Below are 21,858 nucleotides of genomic sequence, written 5' to 3' on the forward strand. Positions count from 1 at the left end.
AGATCAAGTTACAGTTTCAAATTCGGGTTTCAAGTTAGGTTTAGCTACTGGAGCTCCAGAACAATCTGCCCACGCGGGCCGGCTCAGATTTTTCTCCGTCGAGATCGGCCTCAGGTGAGACACACATGCTCACCCTAACACCCCAACCTCCAACGAAAAATCAATTTCTCACTACCTGTCCATTATTTGTATTTGTGTGTGTGTGTGTTACAGGAGAGCCAGTGGCTGGACAGTGTGTCTCTGCTCATCAAAGACTCTATGGAAGGCGATATGATTGACAATCTCTCCGGCTCCGTCTTCCATCATTACTCCCACATTTGCAAGGACTGTGACGGACACACACAAGAGGTGCGCACACATATACACGTACACAAACACACGTATTTGGTGGCTGACTATGTTGGGGGTCACAGGTCTGTCTGGCGGAGGTGGAGAGAATGTCACTGATGTCAGAGCAGCTGTCTGACAAATCATCATCACCGGCGCTGCCCGATGATCTCAGCCTGGACGAACACGCCAGCTACCAGATGCTGATAGGAGGAAGCCAGGTACAAACACTCACACGTGTGCACACATGCACACAGGCAAACACACACACACACAGGAACAAGAACACAGAAATACACACTTCCGTCTTCACAGTCTTTCTTCTCCTTCAGGAGGGCAGCAGTGGTGACTCCCATAGTTTGGGTGAGTCGCACACTGAGAGGCTCTACAAGGGGCTCCCTTGTACAGCCCCTTCCAGAGGAGAGGAAGAAGATGAAGAGAAGGAGGTTCACCAGCTTATTGAGGCGAGCATCCATCCTTACTTGTGTCCGCCATCGGTGGAACGACAAAGCCCAACGCATTGCACAGGTACCAGGACACATGACCTTTTTCTAGCTAGAACAGAAGATTGAAAACAGAATAAACAAAATAATTACTATTTTTTTAAAGGTGATTTAAACGGGAAACAATCAAATTTGAAACTTGGCATGGCAAGAAATTCTGTTTAGAAAAATGTAAACGGCAAAAGCTGAAATGGTATACAGTGATCCCTAGTTTTTCGCGGTTAATGGGGACCAGAGCCCCCCGCGAAAGGTGAAAAACCGCAAAATAGGATTTGCCCCCCAGCGCGCACCCGCCCTAGTAATTTTCGTGTATGTGGGTACCAGAATGTTTAAAATATGTAAACAGTATTTATACTTTACATATTTGAGACAAAGATTACAACAGTCGATGTATTTACTTAAATCTTTCATTATAAAACCTTATACAGTAATTAACATTGATCAACATTGCCTTCTGAGAGAGGCGAAGAGTCTTGCGTTGGTGGCGGAGGAGAGGCTCTCACTTGACTCGTAGAGGCTTTAGGTTCATTCGGACACTCTTCTGCTGGAGGCGCTGATGGTGTAGCTGGGGTTTTACCTTGGGGAAAAACATGGTGATGGGTAATTTTTTTTTTGATGAATATTTTGGAAAAACCTGCAAAGCACAGAAGCCGCAAAACGTGAAGCGCAAAGTGGCGAGGGAACACTGTAACATGAAGCTGCAAAATTGAAACAGCAAAACATAAAATGGCAAAACGTTGATATGTAAAGTGGCGAAAGGTGAAATGTAGAAAAGTGAAACGGTAAAAAGTGAAACGGCAAAAAAGCAAAACAGCGAAAAGTTAAACAGCAAAACGTTAAAGAGCAAATCCTGAAACAAGTAAAATATTGACATGAAAAAACTAAGTATAAAGGGCTGAAATGGGAAAAAGCTGAAACAATTAATGATAAAATAGAAAATCTGTAATGGAAAAATGTGACGCTGCAAAATATGGAATAGCAAAACTTTGTTTGACGAAATGTGAAGCAGCAGAACGTGGAATGGCAAACCACGAAACTGCCAATCGTTAAATAACGAAAAGTAAAACAGCGAAACATTAAATATTTAAATGTCACTTAACAAAAGGCTAAAACATGAATTGACAAAACATTAAGCAGCTAGGTGTGAAACAACAAAATTTAAGACAGCGGCGTCTAAAACGGTGAAACCTGAAATGGCAAAATGTATCGGTGGACTACCAACTGGCAAATGGCAAAATGTGAAACATAAAACTGCAAAATGACAAAATGTAAAACAAGAAAATGTGAAATAGAAAAATGTGACACAACAAAACTGCAAAACGGAACAGCAAATGTTGAAACAGCGAAGAATCAAATAGCCACTCATGAAACAGTAAAACCTCTAACAGCAGAATGTGAAACAGCGAATCATGAAACCGTGAAACGTGAAGAAACAAAATGCGGAACGGCAAAACGTGGTGCAGCAGTGAAGTGTAAAATGTCGAAACCTGATGAAACGTGAAACAACAAAACTTCGTGTTTGCAGATGAGTGCGTAAGCTGCATCGATGGAGGCCTCAGGTCTTCGCCGCTCTTCCACCTCCCGGCTGACTTCTTTCACCCCGCCCCCAACCCTCGAGACAGGCCTTCGTCCCGGCTGGCCTCCCCGGCCTCCTGGGCGTCCCTCCGCTCACCCAGAGCCAACAGTGGGACGGTGCGCTCACGGGTATTAACACCGGATGAATAGATGCATGAGTGTGTGCATGAATGGATGGGCGAGGAGCTGACATCTATTAGAGTCAAGATGGATCCTTTTTAGGGCTCTTCCAGAGTCAAAAATTCACAAAATTGTACAGGCATGTTCATGTGGGTGAGGATTTCTATTTGGTAGGAGTCCTGGACATCCCTCTCAAAATTGGTCCATCAGCATCCCTTGGGATTTTTTTAAATTTATTTTTTAAATTTAGCCCATTTCAGTTCGCAAGAAAGAAAAAAAGTTGGCCATGTCCATCGTTAGGAGACCCACAAAAAGTCTCAAGAAGCCATGCCTTAAATGACACAGGAAGTCTGCCATTTTGGTTTGAAGCGGGCATTTTAGGTCCATTTTGTCCTCAAAGTGTTTAAAAAAATTCCGCCTCTAAAGCCAGTTTCACTTCGCAATGTAATTTGGTGGGCATGTCTATCAGGAGTAGATGCACAAATAAGTCTCAAAAAGCTGTGTACAAAAAGACACAGGAAGTCTGCCATTTTGGTTTGAAACGGCCATTTTAGGGTACCGGTAATTTTGTCATTATTTTCAAGGGTCCTTCAAAGACGAACTCCTAATAGTTGTTTTGTCCGATTGCGACCAAATTAGAACTATGTATACTCAGCAGATGTGTGACACTAAATTGTCAGCCATTTGAGTTTGCGTTATTGCATGTGGTTGGAGCATGGTGGCAAAGTTTGATGAGGCATGTTCACCCTGGTGAAAATTCAGCCCCTGAAGCTCGTTTCCCTTCGCAACATGAAATTTGGTAGGCATGTCTATCAACAGTAGACCTGCAAAAATGTCTCAAGAAGCCATTCCTGAAAAGACATAGGAAGTCTGCCATCTTGTTTTGAAGCAGCCATTTTAGCCTTACTTTGCACATGTTCAGGTTTCCTTCAATGCAATATTTGTCCTAGAGATTGTCCCTATACTATTTGCGTTTTTTGTGTACTCACATCGAGCCTCCATCTAGCGCACCTCCCAATTTAGCTTTAATTATTATTATCACACCCTCACTTAATCCAAGCTGAATCCACATTGACTCGCTTCCCTCAATTGGCATGAGCATGAAACAAAAATAAAGAGCTCCCGGTCTTTTTTAGTTCTTGTGTATCCATGGTGACCCATCCCTCTCTCTCTACCTGGAGGCTTTGTAAAGCTCAATGCCTCTGTGATCCGTTAGCGCTCAGTGGCGCTGAGCTAATTAGCATGGCTGCCGCTCAGCTTTGTTGGCTGTCATTGTTCTTGGCTCGCACTTGCGTTCAGGTTCTTCTTTCTGGTTATCATGTTTTTCCTTAATCTCATTAAATCTCTCGCAAGGTTTATTCTTTGTTGTCCAAAAGCTGTTTTCTCCCTTCCCCTGGCCGTTTGCTTTTAATTGTTTTTGCGCCAATCCCCCAATGTCTGCCCCACTGGCCGTCATGCTACTAGTCAACAAGAGCACAGAGGATGCGGTAGGCTTTTCACAATCCTGCAGTACCAATAGCTTCAATTAAAAGTATTTGCGACCAACAAGATCTTTTTCAGATCGTAGTCTAAAGCTAAAAGTAAGATACCATACAAACTAAGATCAGATTTAAAAAAAATAAAAATAAATAAAAATAAAAAAACAATACGATGAAAATACATTTCCCTATCAATAATTTTGTCATTCGTCCATGATATTCAGTAGATAGGATGATTTAAAGCTCTAGTCAGTCACTGGTCATTTTTTTGTTTGTCTCGTTCGTACATTACGTTGCTTGATTAGTTTTTGTTCGCTTGTTAGAGTACTTTTCGTATGTTCACTCGGTCTGCTTCGCACACTACTTTGTTTGTTAGTTCGTTAGCTGGTTGGCTAGCTTGGTCGCTCACTTGTTCGATGCTTGGTTAGTTTGGTTATTTGTTAATTGGTTAGCCTGTAAGTTTGTTTGCTCATTCCTTCCTTCATTTTTATGGTTAGTGATTTAGTTATTTAGCTAATTTGTTGGCTTGCTTACTCGCTCGTTTGTTTGCTTGCTATTCTTGTTCTCACTTTTATTGATTGGTTGTTTGGTTGGCTAGTGTTTCTTTGTTTGTTAGTTACTTAGCTTATAGTTAGTTTCCTTGTTAGCTCATTCGTTGGTTGATTTTGTTTGTTCGTTGAAGACCAGTTGGTCTCATTCGTTTGCTCTTGTATTAGTTTGGTCATTTGTTTGTTTGCTCCTTTTTTCACTTATTTGTTAGTTGGTTAGTTGGTTTTTTGTTCTTTTGTTTTCTGACTTACTCGTTTCTTCAATTCATATTTTCCTAGTTGGTTCCTGTGTTCATTTGTTTCTTATTTGGGTTAATTGGTTTGTCTGTCTACTTGTTACTTAGTTAATTTGTCTGTTCACTCACTTGCTCATCCATTTATGTGTTCGTTCATTCATTTGTTACTTTCTTAATTTGCTCGTTACTTAATTTGCTAAAATATGTCAGAACTACAGAACCAATTCCCTCAAAACATGGGTTAAGGAAGAAGATAATCAATGTTGACCTGATGCAGATAAAGGTGTGGCTCGAGCAATTTTCGTTTTTGGTCATTATGGTATGCTTGCATGGAGGCCAAGTGGAACAGTGACCCACCATGTGGGAAAAAATCTTGCTGTGTGTGGCTTTGTATTGGGTATTACCGCTATGTACATGACTAGAATAGAGCAGTATAGGCCAGCTGAAGTCATACGGGCAAATTTGGGATTTTTCGTCCTTGGCAGAGTTCTTGACACTAAAGTAAACTCTTGCTTCTCTGTGTGTAGCACCTGTCCCAGAGCGGCTCGTCGTCAGCCGCTGGTAGTCCTGAGGGCAGCCAACAGGTGGCGCTGGAGGAAGGCCTCACCTTCAGTGTCTCACCACCTCGGCATCTTGATCCCCCGTGTCACCCATCAGAGCCCACTCCAGTCCAGCATGATCACCCTACAGTGAAGAACCACAGCCCCACTTCCCACCACCAGGCCACCGAGGGGCACCAGAGGAGCCCCAGCCCCCCGCACCAGGACTCTGTGGGGCCCCCTGACGAAGACTTGGGGGAGGGTCTGTCTAACACCAACAACAGCCTCTCACTGACCCGTCAGCAAACAGACAGAAAGAGCAGCCGGGAACGGGACATAAACTCCCGGAAGAACAGATGAAACTTTTTGTCATCCCACCATGCTCAGAACTCTTCCAACTTGTTCTTGATGACACAACTCTCTCGTCTTTGAACCATCTGTTCTCTGTTGCTCAACTGCTCGGGATTGGTCGTCTTAAGAGCAACCTCGCTTTCCAGACTCTGGGATGACAGGCAAGAGTTTAGAACCCGGGGATTTAGGCTCTGGATGTTAATGGAAAATGTTCTTGGAGCTTCGAAATCTGTCTGTGGAATCTGCCAGTGATTCGGGACTTTGGTTTTTCGAACCAGAACCCCCTTGGTCATATTACAGCCGGTGTCCACGTTTATATTGCACCGTCAATAACAATGGCATTGACAGACAGGTGGATTCTGTCGGGTACACAACATTGCCAGGTTATTTTCTGTGATCTTGTGCGTGAATGTCCATGTATCTGTCCTCCAAAGATGCGTTTCCACAAAGCGACCGGGTCCAGTTGGCGGGTTAGAAGGGTTAAATCGACACCCTGACCATGCACTATAGACAAGTATTGACAATAGACAGTATGTTTGAATTTCTTCAGAGTTAGTTAGAGACAAAAGGACAAAGGGAACTGCTGCTTGGTGGCTTGGTGGAAACAGGTCCTTAGATTTCGTCAGGTCTGAAAGTGAGCCCCTTCAGAGCAGTAATATGTCCGTATGTTTGACAATCTTCAAGGTTAGGTAGAGAGCGGACAAAATAAAGACTTTGGAAAATGGAAACCCAAATGAACGCGTACCGTACTGAGCTGTAGCGCTGCTCAGCAAAAACAGTAATTTGGAGCTCGTCTGGTCTGAAAGTGAAGAAAATGGATACCCAAATGAATGCGGACCAAATTTAACCAAAACCATATTGCTGCTTGGTGGAAACATGTTTTGAGTATCTTTGTTGCGTCTGAAAGTGGACCCCTAAAAGCGGTTCTAATCTTTTTTTTTTTTTCCTAGTACTTTTCACGTTTTTCATAGTTAGGCTTAGACTTTGAAAAACAGAAACCCAAATAAACGCGAACCGTAATGTACTGCTGCTTGGTAGAAACAGGTCTACAGTGTCTTTGTGGGTCTGAAATGAAAAACTAAAAGTCCTTTGGATCAGTTATATCAGTACCTTTCACTTCTTTCACGGTCAACAAAAACCCAAATGAAAACTTTTCATACCATACTGAACCATACTGATGCTTGGTGGAAACAGGTCTTCTGAACTCATCAGGTCTGAAAATGAACCAGTGAACATGGTTTGGAATTGATCAGTGATACACTATATTGCCAAAAAGTAATCGCTCACCTGGCTTGACTCACATAGAAACTTAAGGGACATCCCATTCCTCATCCATCTTCCGAGCCGCTTCTCCTCACTAGGGTCGCGGGCGTGCTGGAGCCTATCCCAGCTATCATCTGGCAGGAGGCGGGGTACACCCTGAACTGGTTGCCAGCCAATCGCAGGGCACATACAAACAAACAACCATTCGCACTCACATTCACTCCTACAGGCAATTTAGAGTTGTCAATTAACATACCATGCATGTTTTTGGGATGTGGGAGGAAACCGGAGTGCCCGGAGAAAACCCACGCAGGCACGGGGAGAACATGCAAACTCCATACAGGTGGGGCCGGGGATTGAACCCCGGTCCTCAGAACTGTGAGGCTGACGCTCTAACCAGTCGCCCGCCGTGCCGCCCCATTCCTCATCCATAGGGTTCAATATGACGTCAGTCTACCCTTTGCAGCTACTGTATAACAGCTTCAACTCTCCTGGGAAGGCTGTCCACAAAGTTTAGGATTGTGTTTATGGGTATTTTTGACCATTCTTCCAGAAAAGCATTTATGAGGTCACACACTGATGAAGGATGAGAAGGCCTGGTTCTCCCACTCTAATTCATCTCAAAGTTGTTCTATTGGGATGAGGTCAGGACTCTGTGCAGGCTAATCAAGTTCATGCACACCAGACTCTGTCATTCATGTCTTTGGGCACTGGTGCACAGTCATGTTAGAAGATGAAGGGGCCAGCTCCAAACTGATCCTACAAAGTTGAGAGCATGGAATTGTCCAAAATCTCTTACTATGCTGAAGCATTCAAAGTTCCTTTCACTGGAAGTAAGGGGCCAAGCCCAACTCCTGAAGAACAACCCCACACCATAATCCCATGTCTACCCAAATCTACACTTGGCACAATGCAGTCAGACAAGTACCGATCTCCTGGCAACTGCCAAACCCAGACTCGCCCCTCAGATTGCCAGATGGAGAAGCGTGATTTGTCACTCCAGAGAATGCGTCTCCACTGCTCTAGACTCCAGTGGGGGCGTGCTTTACACACCACTGCATCTGACGCTTTGCATTGCATTTGGTTATGTATGGGTCGGATGCAGCTGCTCGGTCATGGAAACCCATTCCATGAAGCTCTTTGCGCACTATTCTTAAAATAATCTGAAGGCCACATGAACTTTGGAGGTCTGTAGCGATTGACTCGGCAGAAACGTAACCACCTCTTCGCACTATGTGCCTCAGCATCCCTTCCACGTTCTTACAATACAGCTGCCAGTCGACTGTGGAATATTTAGGAGCGAGGAAATCTCACGACTGGACTTGTTGCAGAGGTGGCATCGTATCACAGTTCCACGCTGGAATTCACTGTGCTCCTGAGAGCGACCCATTCTTTCACAAATGTTTGTAAAAACAGTCTGCATGCCTAGATGCTTGATTTCATACACCTGTGGCCATGGAAGTGATTGAAACACCCGATTCCGATTATTTGGGTGGGTGAGCGAATACTTTTGGCAATATAGTGCATCTCAGTATGTTTGACTTCCTTCACGGTTAAGTCGAGACTTTGGACAACGAATTCCTTACCATATCTTATAATATTGCTGCTTGATGGAAACAGGTCTTCGTCACTTGTAGGGTCTGAATGTGGAATATTAAACAGAATACGTGGGCTCCTTAGTCGTGCCTGCATACCCACGAAAAGGGCTAAAAATGTGTGGTTCAAAAGAGTGCAGATGTGGGCCAGATACTGTCAGCATCAGTCTTTGATGCCCAAACATGTTGTGTTTAACCGCAGGTATGGCGTCGAGGGGCTGCATGGAAATTTATCATCCATCCCACCTGGGTTTAAAACAGTCTTATATATGTATCCTGGCGAGTTTAGTTTTTCTGTGTTGCACCACCTGTTGGCTGTTTTTTCACTCGCTGTTCCTTGCGCCAATGCCTTGTTTTTTAAAGGGGACATATTATGGAAAGTAACTTTTTAATAAATGCATACAAATGTACTTGTGAAAAAATTGTACTAGTCAGCACTACAGCAGCAGCATTCTGGACCAAATGGAGAGTCTTTCATAGAACGAGATCTCACAGAATGTATTTCTGAAAAACATGGTCCTACATTTAGTTATCACTCAAGCAGCATCAGCAGCAGTCTTCTAAAGACTTACAGAGGCATAATACTGTCCACAGTAAATGTATTTCCCACCAGTTCTAGTTAGCACTTGAGCAGTAGCATTCTGGAACTGATGACTCTTTCAGTGATTTGCTGGTGCTGCCACTTTTATCGAAGTTCGACCAAGCAAATATATTTATAGTCCTCTAAGTTCTAGTCAGCCCGCAGCCCTTGTGAGGATAAAGCGGTACAGAAAATGGATGGATGGATGGAAGGAAGTTCTAGTCAGCACTCAAGCATCAGGAGCAGCAGTTTGGTGACTGGCATAATACAGACATACATAATAGACATAATACAGTTTCTCTACCCATGAATTGGCAGCTACCAAGGCAAAGATTCACCATTTACATTCACCATTTTTTTTTTTTGCAAATGAGAGACTACATGGAAACGCAATCACGCCATGAAAGCTAAGCAGAGCTGGGATGCTAGTAAATGCACAGTTTAGCATGTCGGGGAGAAAAAAAATGCATAATATGTCTCCTTTAAGGCTATTAAACCAATGCTGAAAACGATCACTCTCAGTTTTTGTTTTCCAAACACTTATCTGACTCAGGTCTGCCGACGTGTAGCAAGAGAACAAACAAACTACGGCAAGCCGTGTGGAACAAAAGACTCATTTATCACTTTTATTTTTTTCCGTCCGCCGGTGGCTAATTGGAGCTGGTCCGATCTTTATGGCAGTCTCCTTTTTGCGACATGCCGTTGTGTAGACCTCAGGTGGACACACACACACATGCATGAAGCAGAGATGTCAACACAGTGTTTTTTGTAGCTGAGACTTCATCATCGGACTTCCTTGGAGAAACTGCAGTGTTAGATAAGTATTGAGTCTTCCCCCAAAGCCCCCCCCCCACACGCACACATTGGAGATATGCAATATGTTATAGTAGATGTACAATTAGATGTGTGAGAATAGAGATTATATTTATGTAATTGAATGCAAATACCAGTGGGATTCAAAGGTCACAGAAAAGTTGTTGTTACATGTGATGTGTATCCGAACCCCCATCCGTACCCCTAACCCCAACCCCCCACCACAAGTCTCCCCACACCTCCTTCCCTTACATCCCCCTAATTGCATGTGCGGTTCTGTTTCTGTTTTTCCAAACGTCACTCTGGTGTCATATAAAACAAGCTTTTCAGCAGCTGACCGTCTCTGACCAGTCATTTTGGACACACGGACACAATAAGATCTGGTATACCACCATATCAATTAAAATTGTCCTCATAGTTCTTGTCAGCACTTGAGCAGCAACAGGACCAAACAAAAAAAATTCTCCTAGCTGTATTCAGTGCTCGAGCGGCAGTATTCTCGACACTGTCAGTTTATTTGTCTTTTTAAAAAGTAATCCTGCTAGTTCTAGTCAGCACTCTAACTAAAACATTCTGGAGACTTTCAGATAGTTGCGGGAGAAAAATAAGCAAGTTTATATTAAAACAAAAAACCTCCTCTTTACTCTCATCTGAACTCGAGCACTAGCAGGGGCATTCTGGAGACTTTCATAGATTTGCTGGTGCAAACAAAGGAAATTTAAAAAAAAAAAACAGTTCACCCTAGTTCTAGTCAGCAATTGAGCAGCAGTAGCAGCATTCTGGAGACTTACAAAACAAACTAAGAACGTTAAAAAAATAGTCGTCCTTATTCTAGCCAGCACTCAAGCAGCAGCAGGGGCATTCTGGTGACTTTCAGAAACTCGATGGTGCCAACTAATTAAAACTAACTACTATTCATTAGTTTAAAAAAAAGTCCTCACAGTTGTAGTGATCACTTGAGCAACAGCATTATGTAGAGTTTCAGACTTGCTAATGCAAACGAAGCTAATTTATTAGCAAGAAAAAAAGAGTCCTTTTTGTGGCGAGTGCTCGAGCAGCAACAATGTGAAGAGTTTTAGAGACTTGCTGGTGGTGCATGTCAAAACACAAGCTTAAGATAGTAAGGAAATGCTTCCCCAAAATAGTCCTCCTAGTGCTATTCAGCAATCGAGCAGCAGCACTTTAGAAATTTGCAGACTTGCTGGTGAAAACTAAGACCCCTATCTCACTGGCCTGGATACTTAGTTGGTGACCTGATGTCGACTCGAGTCTCCGTGATATCTCCTGGAGACTAGCTAAGTGGTCGCCAAGGAGTCACAGAGAAATCGAATGTTCGATTTCATTGGAGACCGTTTGGCGACTCCTCTATATGCTTCCTATGGAGAAAAACCTTTACGTAGCTTAATGTCACAAAACTGCAAGGAATCATCACCAAAATTTAGATGGACAGCTCTACCTGCCCACTTCAACTTCAGAAAATATCAGAACCATCGCCCCAATATTTTGAGTTTTATGGAGGTTAACACATTTTCTTCGTCAGAGGACTCTCCTGCTCTGCCAGATGAGCAAGAGAGCGTGCACGGATAATATACATTATATACATATTTAAAAATATATACTATACTGTATATAGGCGTATATTAGCGACTTCAGGTTGAATTGGTTGTCACGTTGTTTGGAGACGTCTCCCAGACATCTTTCTGGTAAGAGCACAAACAGTATTTTGGTCCCGCAGGTCCCGGCGTAGTAGTGACGGCGACATCACCACCAGTACGATAGGGATCGAAGCAAATTCATTATTTTATTCATGTAGTTATATTATTTATTAACTTTTTTTTCCTGAGATTGTCATCCGGATTCCCGGTTTTAGGGTGTAAGAAAGAACCCAATTGATTTTGAACATTATGCGAGTCAAGATCACTGATGTAACAAAGGGTAAAACATCGTTACAATTTTTTTCTTTCAGCTCCCTGGAACAGTTGGTAGGTGCAGTTTGTATCACAGCGCTACTCTTTGAAGATCTCTGCCATTCACAATTTTTAAACAACCTTCAAACTTGCAGGTACCATTATTCCTTGTTGGTGCAAGAAACCAATTGATTTTGAATGGTATCTGACCCAAGACAGAAGGACTGTTTTCATTTGGATTCTTATTCAATTAAAAAGGATGCATTTACAGGCCGCAGAGGGTGAGTGGTGTGCCACAGAGATAGCCGCTTAATATGCACGGCACAGTCTGAAGAGGCGGGGCCGTGTAATTACTGTCCCTGCCTCCCCCGTCGAGTGTGCCGCAACGCTCGAGCGTTGATGTGAAACAAGACACGACAATGAAAGAAGGTGCTACAAGGCTAAAATAAATTCCCACATTTTCCCACGATCATTAAGTTGCAAAGCCATTTTATTGAAGTCCAACTATGCTAATTTAGTGGTCAACGAAGTCCTCCGAGTTCTAGTCAGCACTCGAGCAGCAGTAGGAGCAGCATTCTGGAGACTTTCAAAGACTTGCTGGTGCAAACTATGCAAATGTATATGTGCGTATACATATGTGTGTATGTATGTGTATATATATATATATATATATATATATATATATATACATATATATATATATGTATGTATATATGTATGTATATGACTTGCAAAAAAAAGCCAAGTTCTAGTCGGCACTCGGGCAGCAGCAGTAGGAGCATTTGGGAGACTGTCTGAGATGTGTTGGTTTTGCCTGTCAATGGAGAATCAAACATTCTAGTATGCACTTAAGCAGCAGGATTCTGGAGCTCTTCAGAGGTGTGCTGGTGCTGCTTGCCAAACAAGAATTGCAATAATCGTAAAACACTACGGCTGCATTTGGTTGGAAGTATTAAAAATACAACAAACGCAACCTGCTAGTTAGCACTTGAGCAGCAGCATTAGCACTCCGGAGACTATGCATTGCAGTCTTTCTAATAGCCAGTTCATCCACATGAATGATTAAAATGTGTCAAAGTGGACACGTGTCATGAATAAAATGGCACACATTTGTTCTTTACTCAGTCAGCAATGAAGCCGCGTTAGAGTAAACATTCAACAAAATGACACCTGTAATCAAGTGCAGTGATTGTAAAAAAAAATAAATAAAATATCAGCGACGTGGTGGAGGAATTCTGGCAAAATCGGCCACCGCTCCGGACTCGCTAACCGGCTGCAGGCGGCAGATGCTGGTCGTTAATGAAGCAGGTGCTCAAGGTTGAGAGGAAAGGCAATGGGATGTAGGACTCGCCGGGAGAAGCCCGAAGAACTAGATGGGAGGGGGAGAGAGCTCTGCGACCAATTAGCGTTTCTCTGTGAGATTTTTAGTGACTCTGAGCTACATAATACTTTTCAACATCTTACTGATTTTGACAAAACTTTTGTTGTTGTTGTTGTATGTCAGCAAAAGCAACCCTACTAGTTTTCAATAACAAAAAACAGTGGATTGTCAGGATGGAACGGACGTTTGTTCCTTGATTTATTTTTATTTATCCCCCCCCCGCCCCCCATGCATTATTCTTATGTCAGAACAAGAACCCTATTGACTTTGATTGATATCCAGTCCAATTTAATTGATGTTGACGGCAAGAAGAGGGTTGGAAGTTTCCGACACGTCTGCGTCTCTTTTAATTCTGTTTGATGATGCCTGAGCACGCCTGTCCATATATGAGCTGTATGCTTCCATGTCCTTCATTTACACTCAAGTGTATGCGTGTGATTTGGCAACGAGGGAACAGTAACTTGCAATCGTTTGGAAAAGTGTCTTCCTCTATCTATAGAGCCGCTTGCCTTATAGCTTCAAAAAGCATTTGTTTGTGTAAGGAAATTAACAATGTCCCCAAAGACCAGTGCTTTTTCCTTTTGGATTCTGTAGGGCAAGTCACCATGACGGATGAAGCTAGTGTCTGAGGGTTAATTCTGCAATTTGCAGGCAGCCAGTCCATTGAAGCAAGCATAGGAATAAAATACAATCCCTTCACCTAATTCTTGTTAGCACTCAAATGGCAGCAGCCTATGATATTGCAAAAAAATTAAATAATGTTCTATAACTAAGAAACCATTTATTTCGTTGTATTTTTTTATGTTACAACATGGGAAATATCGGTATTCCATGTTAAACTGCATTATTATCGTTATTGTTGTTTTTTTAAATAATTTGCCAGTGCAGTGAAGCAAGCACCAGAGAAATATGATCTCTTCTGCTAGTTTTAGTCAGCACTCTAGCAGCAGAATACTAAGTTCCCAAAAACCCCTGGAAGGAAATATATTGCTCTGTAATTGAATGGAATTACAATTATTTGCCTTAAAAGATGTTAGAAAAATATTTTTTTGAATTTAATATTTAATTTTGAGGAGATGGATTTCAGTTTTTGGAAATTTTACTGCAGTGAAGATAGTACCGGAGAAATCTCTTCTTCCAATTCTAATAAGGAGTAACAGCATGCTTGCCCCCAGTTGCTTGCATGAGATTCTTTTTTTTTTCTTTATTTTTAACACATTTTCAGCAAAACATGACTTGTCCAGTTAAGAGGTCTCCTCATAGTTTGAGTTAGCACTCGAGCAGCAGCAGAATGATTGTTATTGCTGCTTCTCTGACATTTGATGTAGTATAATCGTGTTCAAGATCAAGCCATCTGTTCTTATTGTCCCTAGGTGAGTAAGTAGGGTATCATCCCATGCTCTGTCACCTTCATCCAACAAACAATGATTGTTTTGACAGCCGTGCACAATTCACGTCGTGTTTAGGTTGTCACGGTGATGGAGGCTGGTCACTGTTGCTCGTTGCCAACCGCCAATCAAAGTCAATCACGCTGCTTGTTATTCCGTTCCCTTGACGCTTTTGACAAAGTCATTACTGTCATCACTCTACACTACGGTGGTCTTTTCTTAAAAAAAAAAAAAAAAAACAAGACAACTGCAGATCCAGCCACATACGCTGGTTTGCTTTATGACGTTGAAAAATGTTACCATGTCAACATCTACAAGGTTTCTTTACAGTTAGCAAGGTTGTCACAAGGTAATTTTGTTGACATCCGTTTAACTTTTGAGCTTTACCTTTGCATAAATATATTTTGGTTAAACTCCAAATGATCCCATTGCATTTCTTTCCGCTTTTGACACTTTTTACCTTGTGTCAACACCTCAACGCTAAATCCAGGGTTGTCACAAGGTAATTTTGTTGTCCGTTTGACTTGTGAGACATATCTTTCCAGAAAGATTTTTTTTTTTTTTTTTTTGGCTTGAACTACAAATGGTTCCACTGCACTTTATTCCTCTTTAGACTCTTTTTGCCTCTTTTTACCATGTGTCAACATCTTTAAGCTCACTCCATGGTTGCCACGAAGTAATTTTTCTGTCAACTGTTTGACTTTTGAGTCATATCTTTCCACAGAGGTTTTTTTTGGTTGGGCTTCAAATGGTTAGATCCATTCCTCTATATACGCTTTTCACCATGTGTCAACATCCCCAAGCTTTCTCTAAAGTGGCACCTGATTCTGGTAAGGTTGTCATACTGTCATTTTGCTGACATCCGTTTGACTTTTGAGCCCCATCAGTCCAGAAATGTTTTTGGGTTGATCTACAAATGGTTACACTGCGATCCATTTCTCTTTACACTCTTCACCATGTGTCAACATCCCGAGCTCTCTCCGAAGTGGCCCCTCATTCCAGTAAGGTTGTCACACGGTCATTTTGCTGGCGTCTGTTTAACACTTTGACTTAAACTACAAATGTTGCCACTGCATTTCATTCCTAAAGTATTTAGACTCTTTCTGTTCCTCTTTATCATGTGTCAACATCTTCAAGGTTCTCACAAAGTAATTTTGTTGACATCTTTTTGACTTTTGAGGCCTACGTGTTCGGATTTCTCTTTGGCTGGACTCCAAATGGTCCCACACTCCAAAGCATTTCATTCCTCTTTCTACTCTTTTTGCCATGTCAACATCATCAAACTCACCAACGTTCTCACACGTCTATTGACACAAGTTTATCGTTCCAGAACTTTTTTGTGATGCTAGTACAAATGGTTTCACGACATTTCATTCCTTTTCAGAATCTTTTCATTTCTTTTCACCATGCGTCAACATCCCCAAGCACTCTCAAAAGTGGGCCCTTGTTCCAGCAAGGTTGTCACACGGTCATTTTGCTGACATCCAAATGACAATTGATATATACTTTAGTTTTCCCGAAAGGTTTTTTTGGTTCAATTCCAAATGTTTTCTCGACATTTCATTCCTTTTCAGACTCCTTTCGCTTCTTTTTACCATGTGTCAACATCTCCAAGTTCAACCAAAGGTTGTCCCAAGCTGACGCGGTTCTGAAACGTGCCGTTCAGCGTGTTTAAAGGCTTTAAATCATAAAACCTTGTCATCGCTCAAAGAATCAAGCTTGGCAGGCGACCCTTCACCACGGGTCAAATATAAAGTACATGTATAAAAACACCCACACTGTGTGCTTACTGTATGTTTGCCATACATGCAATTTGCTGTCTATATTTATGAATTAATATAAAAGCATGATATCTGCTTTAAGGCTCCCCCCACTCATCACACCCCAAGATGAGGACCAATCGTTTGCCCTGCGGGTTACATAACAGGCGTAAAATACGCTTTAAAAAAATATATATATATATAAAACGTTACACCTCTCAGGGTGAATGTGGATATTCCAGAGGGAAGGAGACCTAAGCAGCAGCAATTTATTTAAAGTACTTAATAAGGGATGACACTAGAACTCTTTAACCAGCATTAGCTGACATTGAAGCAGATTATAACGAGATGGGGAAAATAATCACGTCCTTCCCTGCGTGTGGAAAAGCTTTGAAAGCTTTTTTTTTTCTCTTTGAACTAATTATGTTTCAAAAAATCTGATATGAAAAATTAAAGACTGTCAGTCTTTCATCTCATTGTCTAATGCTTAAATTTAATGATAAGCCTCATTAAAGGAAGGTATACTGGAAAATAATAAAACATATGTTGAAAATATAAAAATTTAAAAAAACATACATATTATAACAACATATAATAATATGTAATGTACATTATATAGGTCGACTGGTTAGCACATCTGCCTCACAGTTCTGAGGACCGGGGTTCAATACCTGGCCCGATCTGTGTGGTGTTTGCATGTTCTCCCCGTGCCTGCGTGGGTTTTCTCCCACATCCCAAAACATGCACGGTAGGTTGATTGGAGACTCTAAATTGCCCGTAGGTGTGAATGTGAGTGCGAATGGTTGTTTGTTTATATGTGCCCTGCGATTGGCTGGCAACCAGTTCATGGTGTACCCCGCCTCCTGCCTGAAGAAAGCTAGGATAGGCTCCAGCACGCCCACGACCCTAGTGAGGATAAGTGGTACAGAAAATGGATGGATGGATAAATTATATAATATTTATTTTTATAAGGAACATTTCAATTCACAATGAAGTTGTGACTTTTGTGTAAAAGGTAAATAAATACAAAATACAATGATTTGCAAATCTTTTTCAACCAAAATTCTAGTCTTAATTTATACACTTGGTCAAATGAAAATCAAATGCTTATAAAATGCTTCGATGCCAGTTGGATTCAGAAGTGGCAGCAATGCAAATGCACCCTAGTAAAACACAACTGAACATGCTCATGCACTTCCAGCTAAAATATCATCAGATCAGCTGGTCTTTTTTTTTTTTTTTTTCTGGGGATTTAATGACCTTTTGCTCCCTCCGACACCGAGTGAATTCTGCATGTGGATGAAATTTGACCTGTATGAACGCTCCCGATATAAATCTGTCTGCTTCTTCCCTGGGGAAGAAGTCAGAGCCTCATCCCAATTCTGTAGAGATGAGCGAGTCAGGCAAAATTAGATTTTTGGAGAAAGCGTCCAATCTATTCCTGTTCCGACGGGAAGTTGCGCTCGGGCTGGACCTCGTTAAACTGGCTTTGACCCTCTGTGCTCGGCTGAGCGCAAACACCAGCGCAGGTGAGGCCTCGCAAAGGTCACACACAGATGGAATTCTTACTTGAACAAGGCTCCGAACCCTGAAACCCGATGGAGTTAAAGAGGAAAAGCTTTTTTTGTGTGTATGCAGGATGACAGGAGATACCTACAATTACATGAGCTTCCTTTTTTCATTCCTGAATGCTTTATCTCGTATTACTGCCTCTCTGTTTTGTATTTCTAAGAGAAGCAAGCATGCGTAGACTGTCTTACATTCTAGTCATGCTGCTTTGATGTCTATACTGCTTATCTCAGCAATTCAGTGGTAAGTAATCCGACTCACTTTTTTTTTTTTTTTTTAGATACAAGCCGTCGTTCAGACAATTTTTTGCTTTGACTTGTGAGCAAAAAACTACAACTGCTGTACAGTGACCGTGAACTCTCACTTTCTTTCTGGCAATTCTTAAAAAACAGCTTCAAGCTTTTTAATGCCGATCCCAATTGAAGTTTACTGTCAAACTAAACATAAAACAAAAGAATTAGGCATTGTGTATTCAAAACAAGCACATACTGTAACTTTGCCTGTTAGATTAATGCTAACACATAATGGGAAATGCTATAGACTGGCTAATTAAACGAGCATTGATATTGTGGTCGGTAATAAAATTTTTATGCAGTGCATTGCAATAAGGATTGCAATTACCTCTACACTGGAGAGACGAAGCAGCCGCTGTACAGGCGCATGGCGCGGCATCGACGGGAGGCTCCATCAGGTCCAGAATCACGGTTCATTTGCATCTCAGGATAAAAAAGAAAGAAAGGACATTACTTTGAGGACAACAACGTCCACATTATGGACAAGGAGGACTGCTGGTTTGAAAGGTGTGTGAAAAAAGCCGTCTATGTTAAACTAGAAAAGCCATCTCTAAACAGAGTAAGAGGTTTGAGGCATCACCTATCGATGACAATTCCCTGACATCTCTCCCCCCAAAGATCTCCACATTCAACAGGAAGAGTTGCCTCAATGAGTTGTTCTGCCAAAAGACAAGTGAACTACTGATTGGTATGCAGTTCCACTAACCACGCCGGGCACAAACACTTTATTGTTGACGCCCCTTAGGGAACACACCCACCAAGACATTAATAGAGGGACTCCACACTGGCAATTTAGTCCTGAAGAAGCCTTTTGGGTTAAAGTGAAACATCTTCGACGTACAAGAACAGCCCAATTGCCTTGATTCAACCTTTGTGGATTACTATGACCTGGATCACTGAAAATCTACGCAGACAGGTAGTTATAAACTTTTAAACAATTTATACATGAACACAAACGGTAGCAACACCTCCAGATAGACAATGTCACAATACTAATAAGCATTGATTCTTTATCCTCTGCCAAGAACAACTAATATTACGGCGGCTTACTGAGGAGCTAAGATTTCTCTCCATGTATTCGCTGCCATCCAAGCAATGTATTCTGCTGCCCCCAGGAATAGCGGCACAATTTCCATTGAATTGAAACAAAACGTGGCAAAGACACTTTAATCTCTTTACGTTCTATGTAATTATGACATTACTGTACTGCACTTATGGAGCAATATTTTTCTTACTAAAAAAACACATTACAAGTAGTTTTTTTGTTCTTGTTTTGTGTGTGTCCTCCATTCTTGTCGCGCTCGTCTGTTTCTTCATGCAGCACGCCTTGTTGACTTAGTCCTGCTATAATTTGCGTATCAATTTTTTTATGCATATTTATTGTTTTTAATGGAGGCCATCTTGTTGTTTCGACATGCAGCGTGACTTGTTGATTGTTTTTCCTGGCGTTATTTGTGCATTATTTATTTAGTAGTGTTTTTAAGGTAGGCCATCTTGACTGGAATGTGTCCTTCATTCGAGTCGTACTCGGTTGTTCTTTCAACTTTGTCTCGTGTATCTTTGTATCATTTTGTTTTTGTTTTTTTTGTCCAGGCTGTTCTTTGTGTGTGCGTTTGTTTCCTGGTGTTCTGAATGCAGACCACCAACCTGACAGTATTCTCTTTCATTCTAGTCACAATCATTTGTTGTTCTTTCAATTTTGTCTGTATTTCGACGTGCATTGCAACTTAACATTATTTTTGGTCTGTCTGCCTGCTACTACTGTGATTTGTTTTTAATGTATGATGTCGAGATTAGACTGTTTCTTTCAGTCATTCATTTGTTGGTATCAACTTCATCTTTGTTTCTTCATTATCTGTGCATTACTTTTTCTTTTTCTTGCTATACTTTGTGAGGTTTTTCTAAATTGTGTTTGCTGTTTAAAATGTACAGTATGTCATCTTCATTGAACTGTATCTTTCATTCTTGTCACACTCGTTTGTTGTTCTTTTAACTGTGTCTGTACTGTGGTGTGTCTGCAATTTTGGGTCATTTGTGTTGCTATTTTAGTTTTAATTTGTTTCCTGTTGTTATTAATATATGGCATCTTGACAGTGCTGTCTCTTATTCTAGTCATGCCTCTTTCAATTTCATCTTTGTTTGTTTTTGCAGTTTTTGATTGGGTGTTTTGCTTGTTTTAGTGTAGGGCATCTATACTGGACTGTGTCTTTCATTCTGGTTTCGGTAGTGTGTTGTTCTTTCAACGTCTTGTTTGTTTTCATGTGCATGTGCAATTGAACAAAAGCTCATAATGTTCTCTTATACAGTATTTTAAAACAAATCACAGGATTGGACTCAGTTTTATCTGTCAATCATCTATGACTTTCAGCAAGAGACTAAATGTTTTCCGCTTATTCAAATTTAAATCTTTGTTTATAATGTGATGAAATAATAGCGATGATTAAAGTTATTTATTTATTTAAATGCCCCACACTGCCGCCACAAAGTCCAAACATGGTGCACTGTTTCCCCCTACTGGTCATATTCTATATTACATACTGCTGAGTGACTTGACTTCTCTTTTTTTTTTTTTCCTCTTTCAAAGGAGGTCTTCAAAGTATTATCCCCACCGACTCACAACGTCCCGAGTCGAGGTCAGCAGCGCCCCATCCCCACTCTACACAGTGTTGGTGGTGCAATGCTTTCCCCTCCTGAGACGCCAAATGGTGGACCCGAATTTCCTCGAAGCCATCCGGAAGTCTTTTTCCGTGGCCTCACCGAACTCCTCCCATGCCCGGGTTTTTGCCACAGCGACCACCAAAGCCGCATTCCGCTTGGCCAGCCCGTACCCATCAGCTGCCTCAGGAGTCCGACAGGCCAAAAAGGCCCAATAGGACTCCTTCTTCAGCTTGACGGCATCCCTCAGCAATGGAGACATGGAACATGGTCCACTCTGACTCAATGTCCCCCGCCTCCCCCGAGACGTGGGTGAAGTTCTGCCGGAGGTGGGAGGGGATTCTGCCAGACGTTCCCAGCAGACCCTCACAATACGTTTCGGCCTGCCACGTCAGACCGGCATCTTCCCCCACCATCGGAGCCAACTGACCACCAGGTGGTGATCAGTTGACCGCTCCGCCCCTCTCTTCACCAGAGTGTCCAAGACATGCGGCAGCAAGTCCGATGACACGACCACAAAGTCGATCATCGAACTGCGACCGAGGGTGTCCTGGTGCCAAGTGCACGTGTGGACACCCTTATGCTTGAACATGGTGTTCGTTATGGACAATCCGTGATGAGCACAGAATTCCAATAACAGAACACCGCTCGGGTTCTGATCGGGGTGGCCGTTCCTCCCAATCACGCCCTTCCAGGTCTCACTGTTATTGCCCACGTGAGCATTGAAGTCCCCCAGCAGAACGATGGAGTCCCCAGCGGAAGCGCTCTCCAGCACCCCCTCCAAGGACTCCAAAAAGGGTGGGTACTCTGAACTGCTGTTTGGTGCATAGGCACAAACAACAGTCAGGACCCATCCCCCAACCCGAAGGCGGAGGGAGGCTACCCTCTCGTCCACAGGGGTGAACCCCAACGTACAGCCGCCGAGCCGGGGGGCAATACGTATACCCACACCTGCTTGGCGCCTCTCACCGTGGGCA

General features: G+C 42.2%; 1 protein-coding gene across 1 annotated transcript in view; it reads left to right on the plus strand.

Annotated features, from left to right (window-relative positions):
- Positions 1 to 7,073, plus strand: part of LOC133403676 (voltage-dependent T-type calcium channel subunit alpha-1I-like) — a 91,780-nt gene extending 84,707 nt beyond the window's left edge. Inside the window, exons 32-36 of the mRNA XM_061678796.1 lie at positions 214 to 348; positions 414 to 548; positions 660 to 855; positions 2,356 to 2,534; positions 5,315 to 7,073. Of these exons, the coding sequence (XP_061534780.1) occupies positions 214 to 348; positions 414 to 548; positions 660 to 855; positions 2,356 to 2,534; positions 5,315 to 5,686 (1,017 nt within the window). The 3' untranslated portion in view covers positions 5,687 to 7,073. The remainder of the gene's footprint in view (positions 1 to 213; positions 349 to 413; positions 549 to 659; positions 856 to 2,355; positions 2,535 to 5,314) is intronic.
- The last annotated feature ends 14,785 nt before the right edge of the window (positions 7,074 to 21,858 follow it).

Source organism: Phycodurus eques, chromosome 6 (assembly GCF_024500275.1).
Source record: "Phycodurus eques isolate BA_2022a chromosome 6, UOR_Pequ_1.1, whole genome shotgun sequence".
NCBI classification, from domain to species: domain Eukaryota; kingdom Metazoa; phylum Chordata; class Actinopteri; order Syngnathiformes; family Syngnathidae; genus Phycodurus; species Phycodurus eques.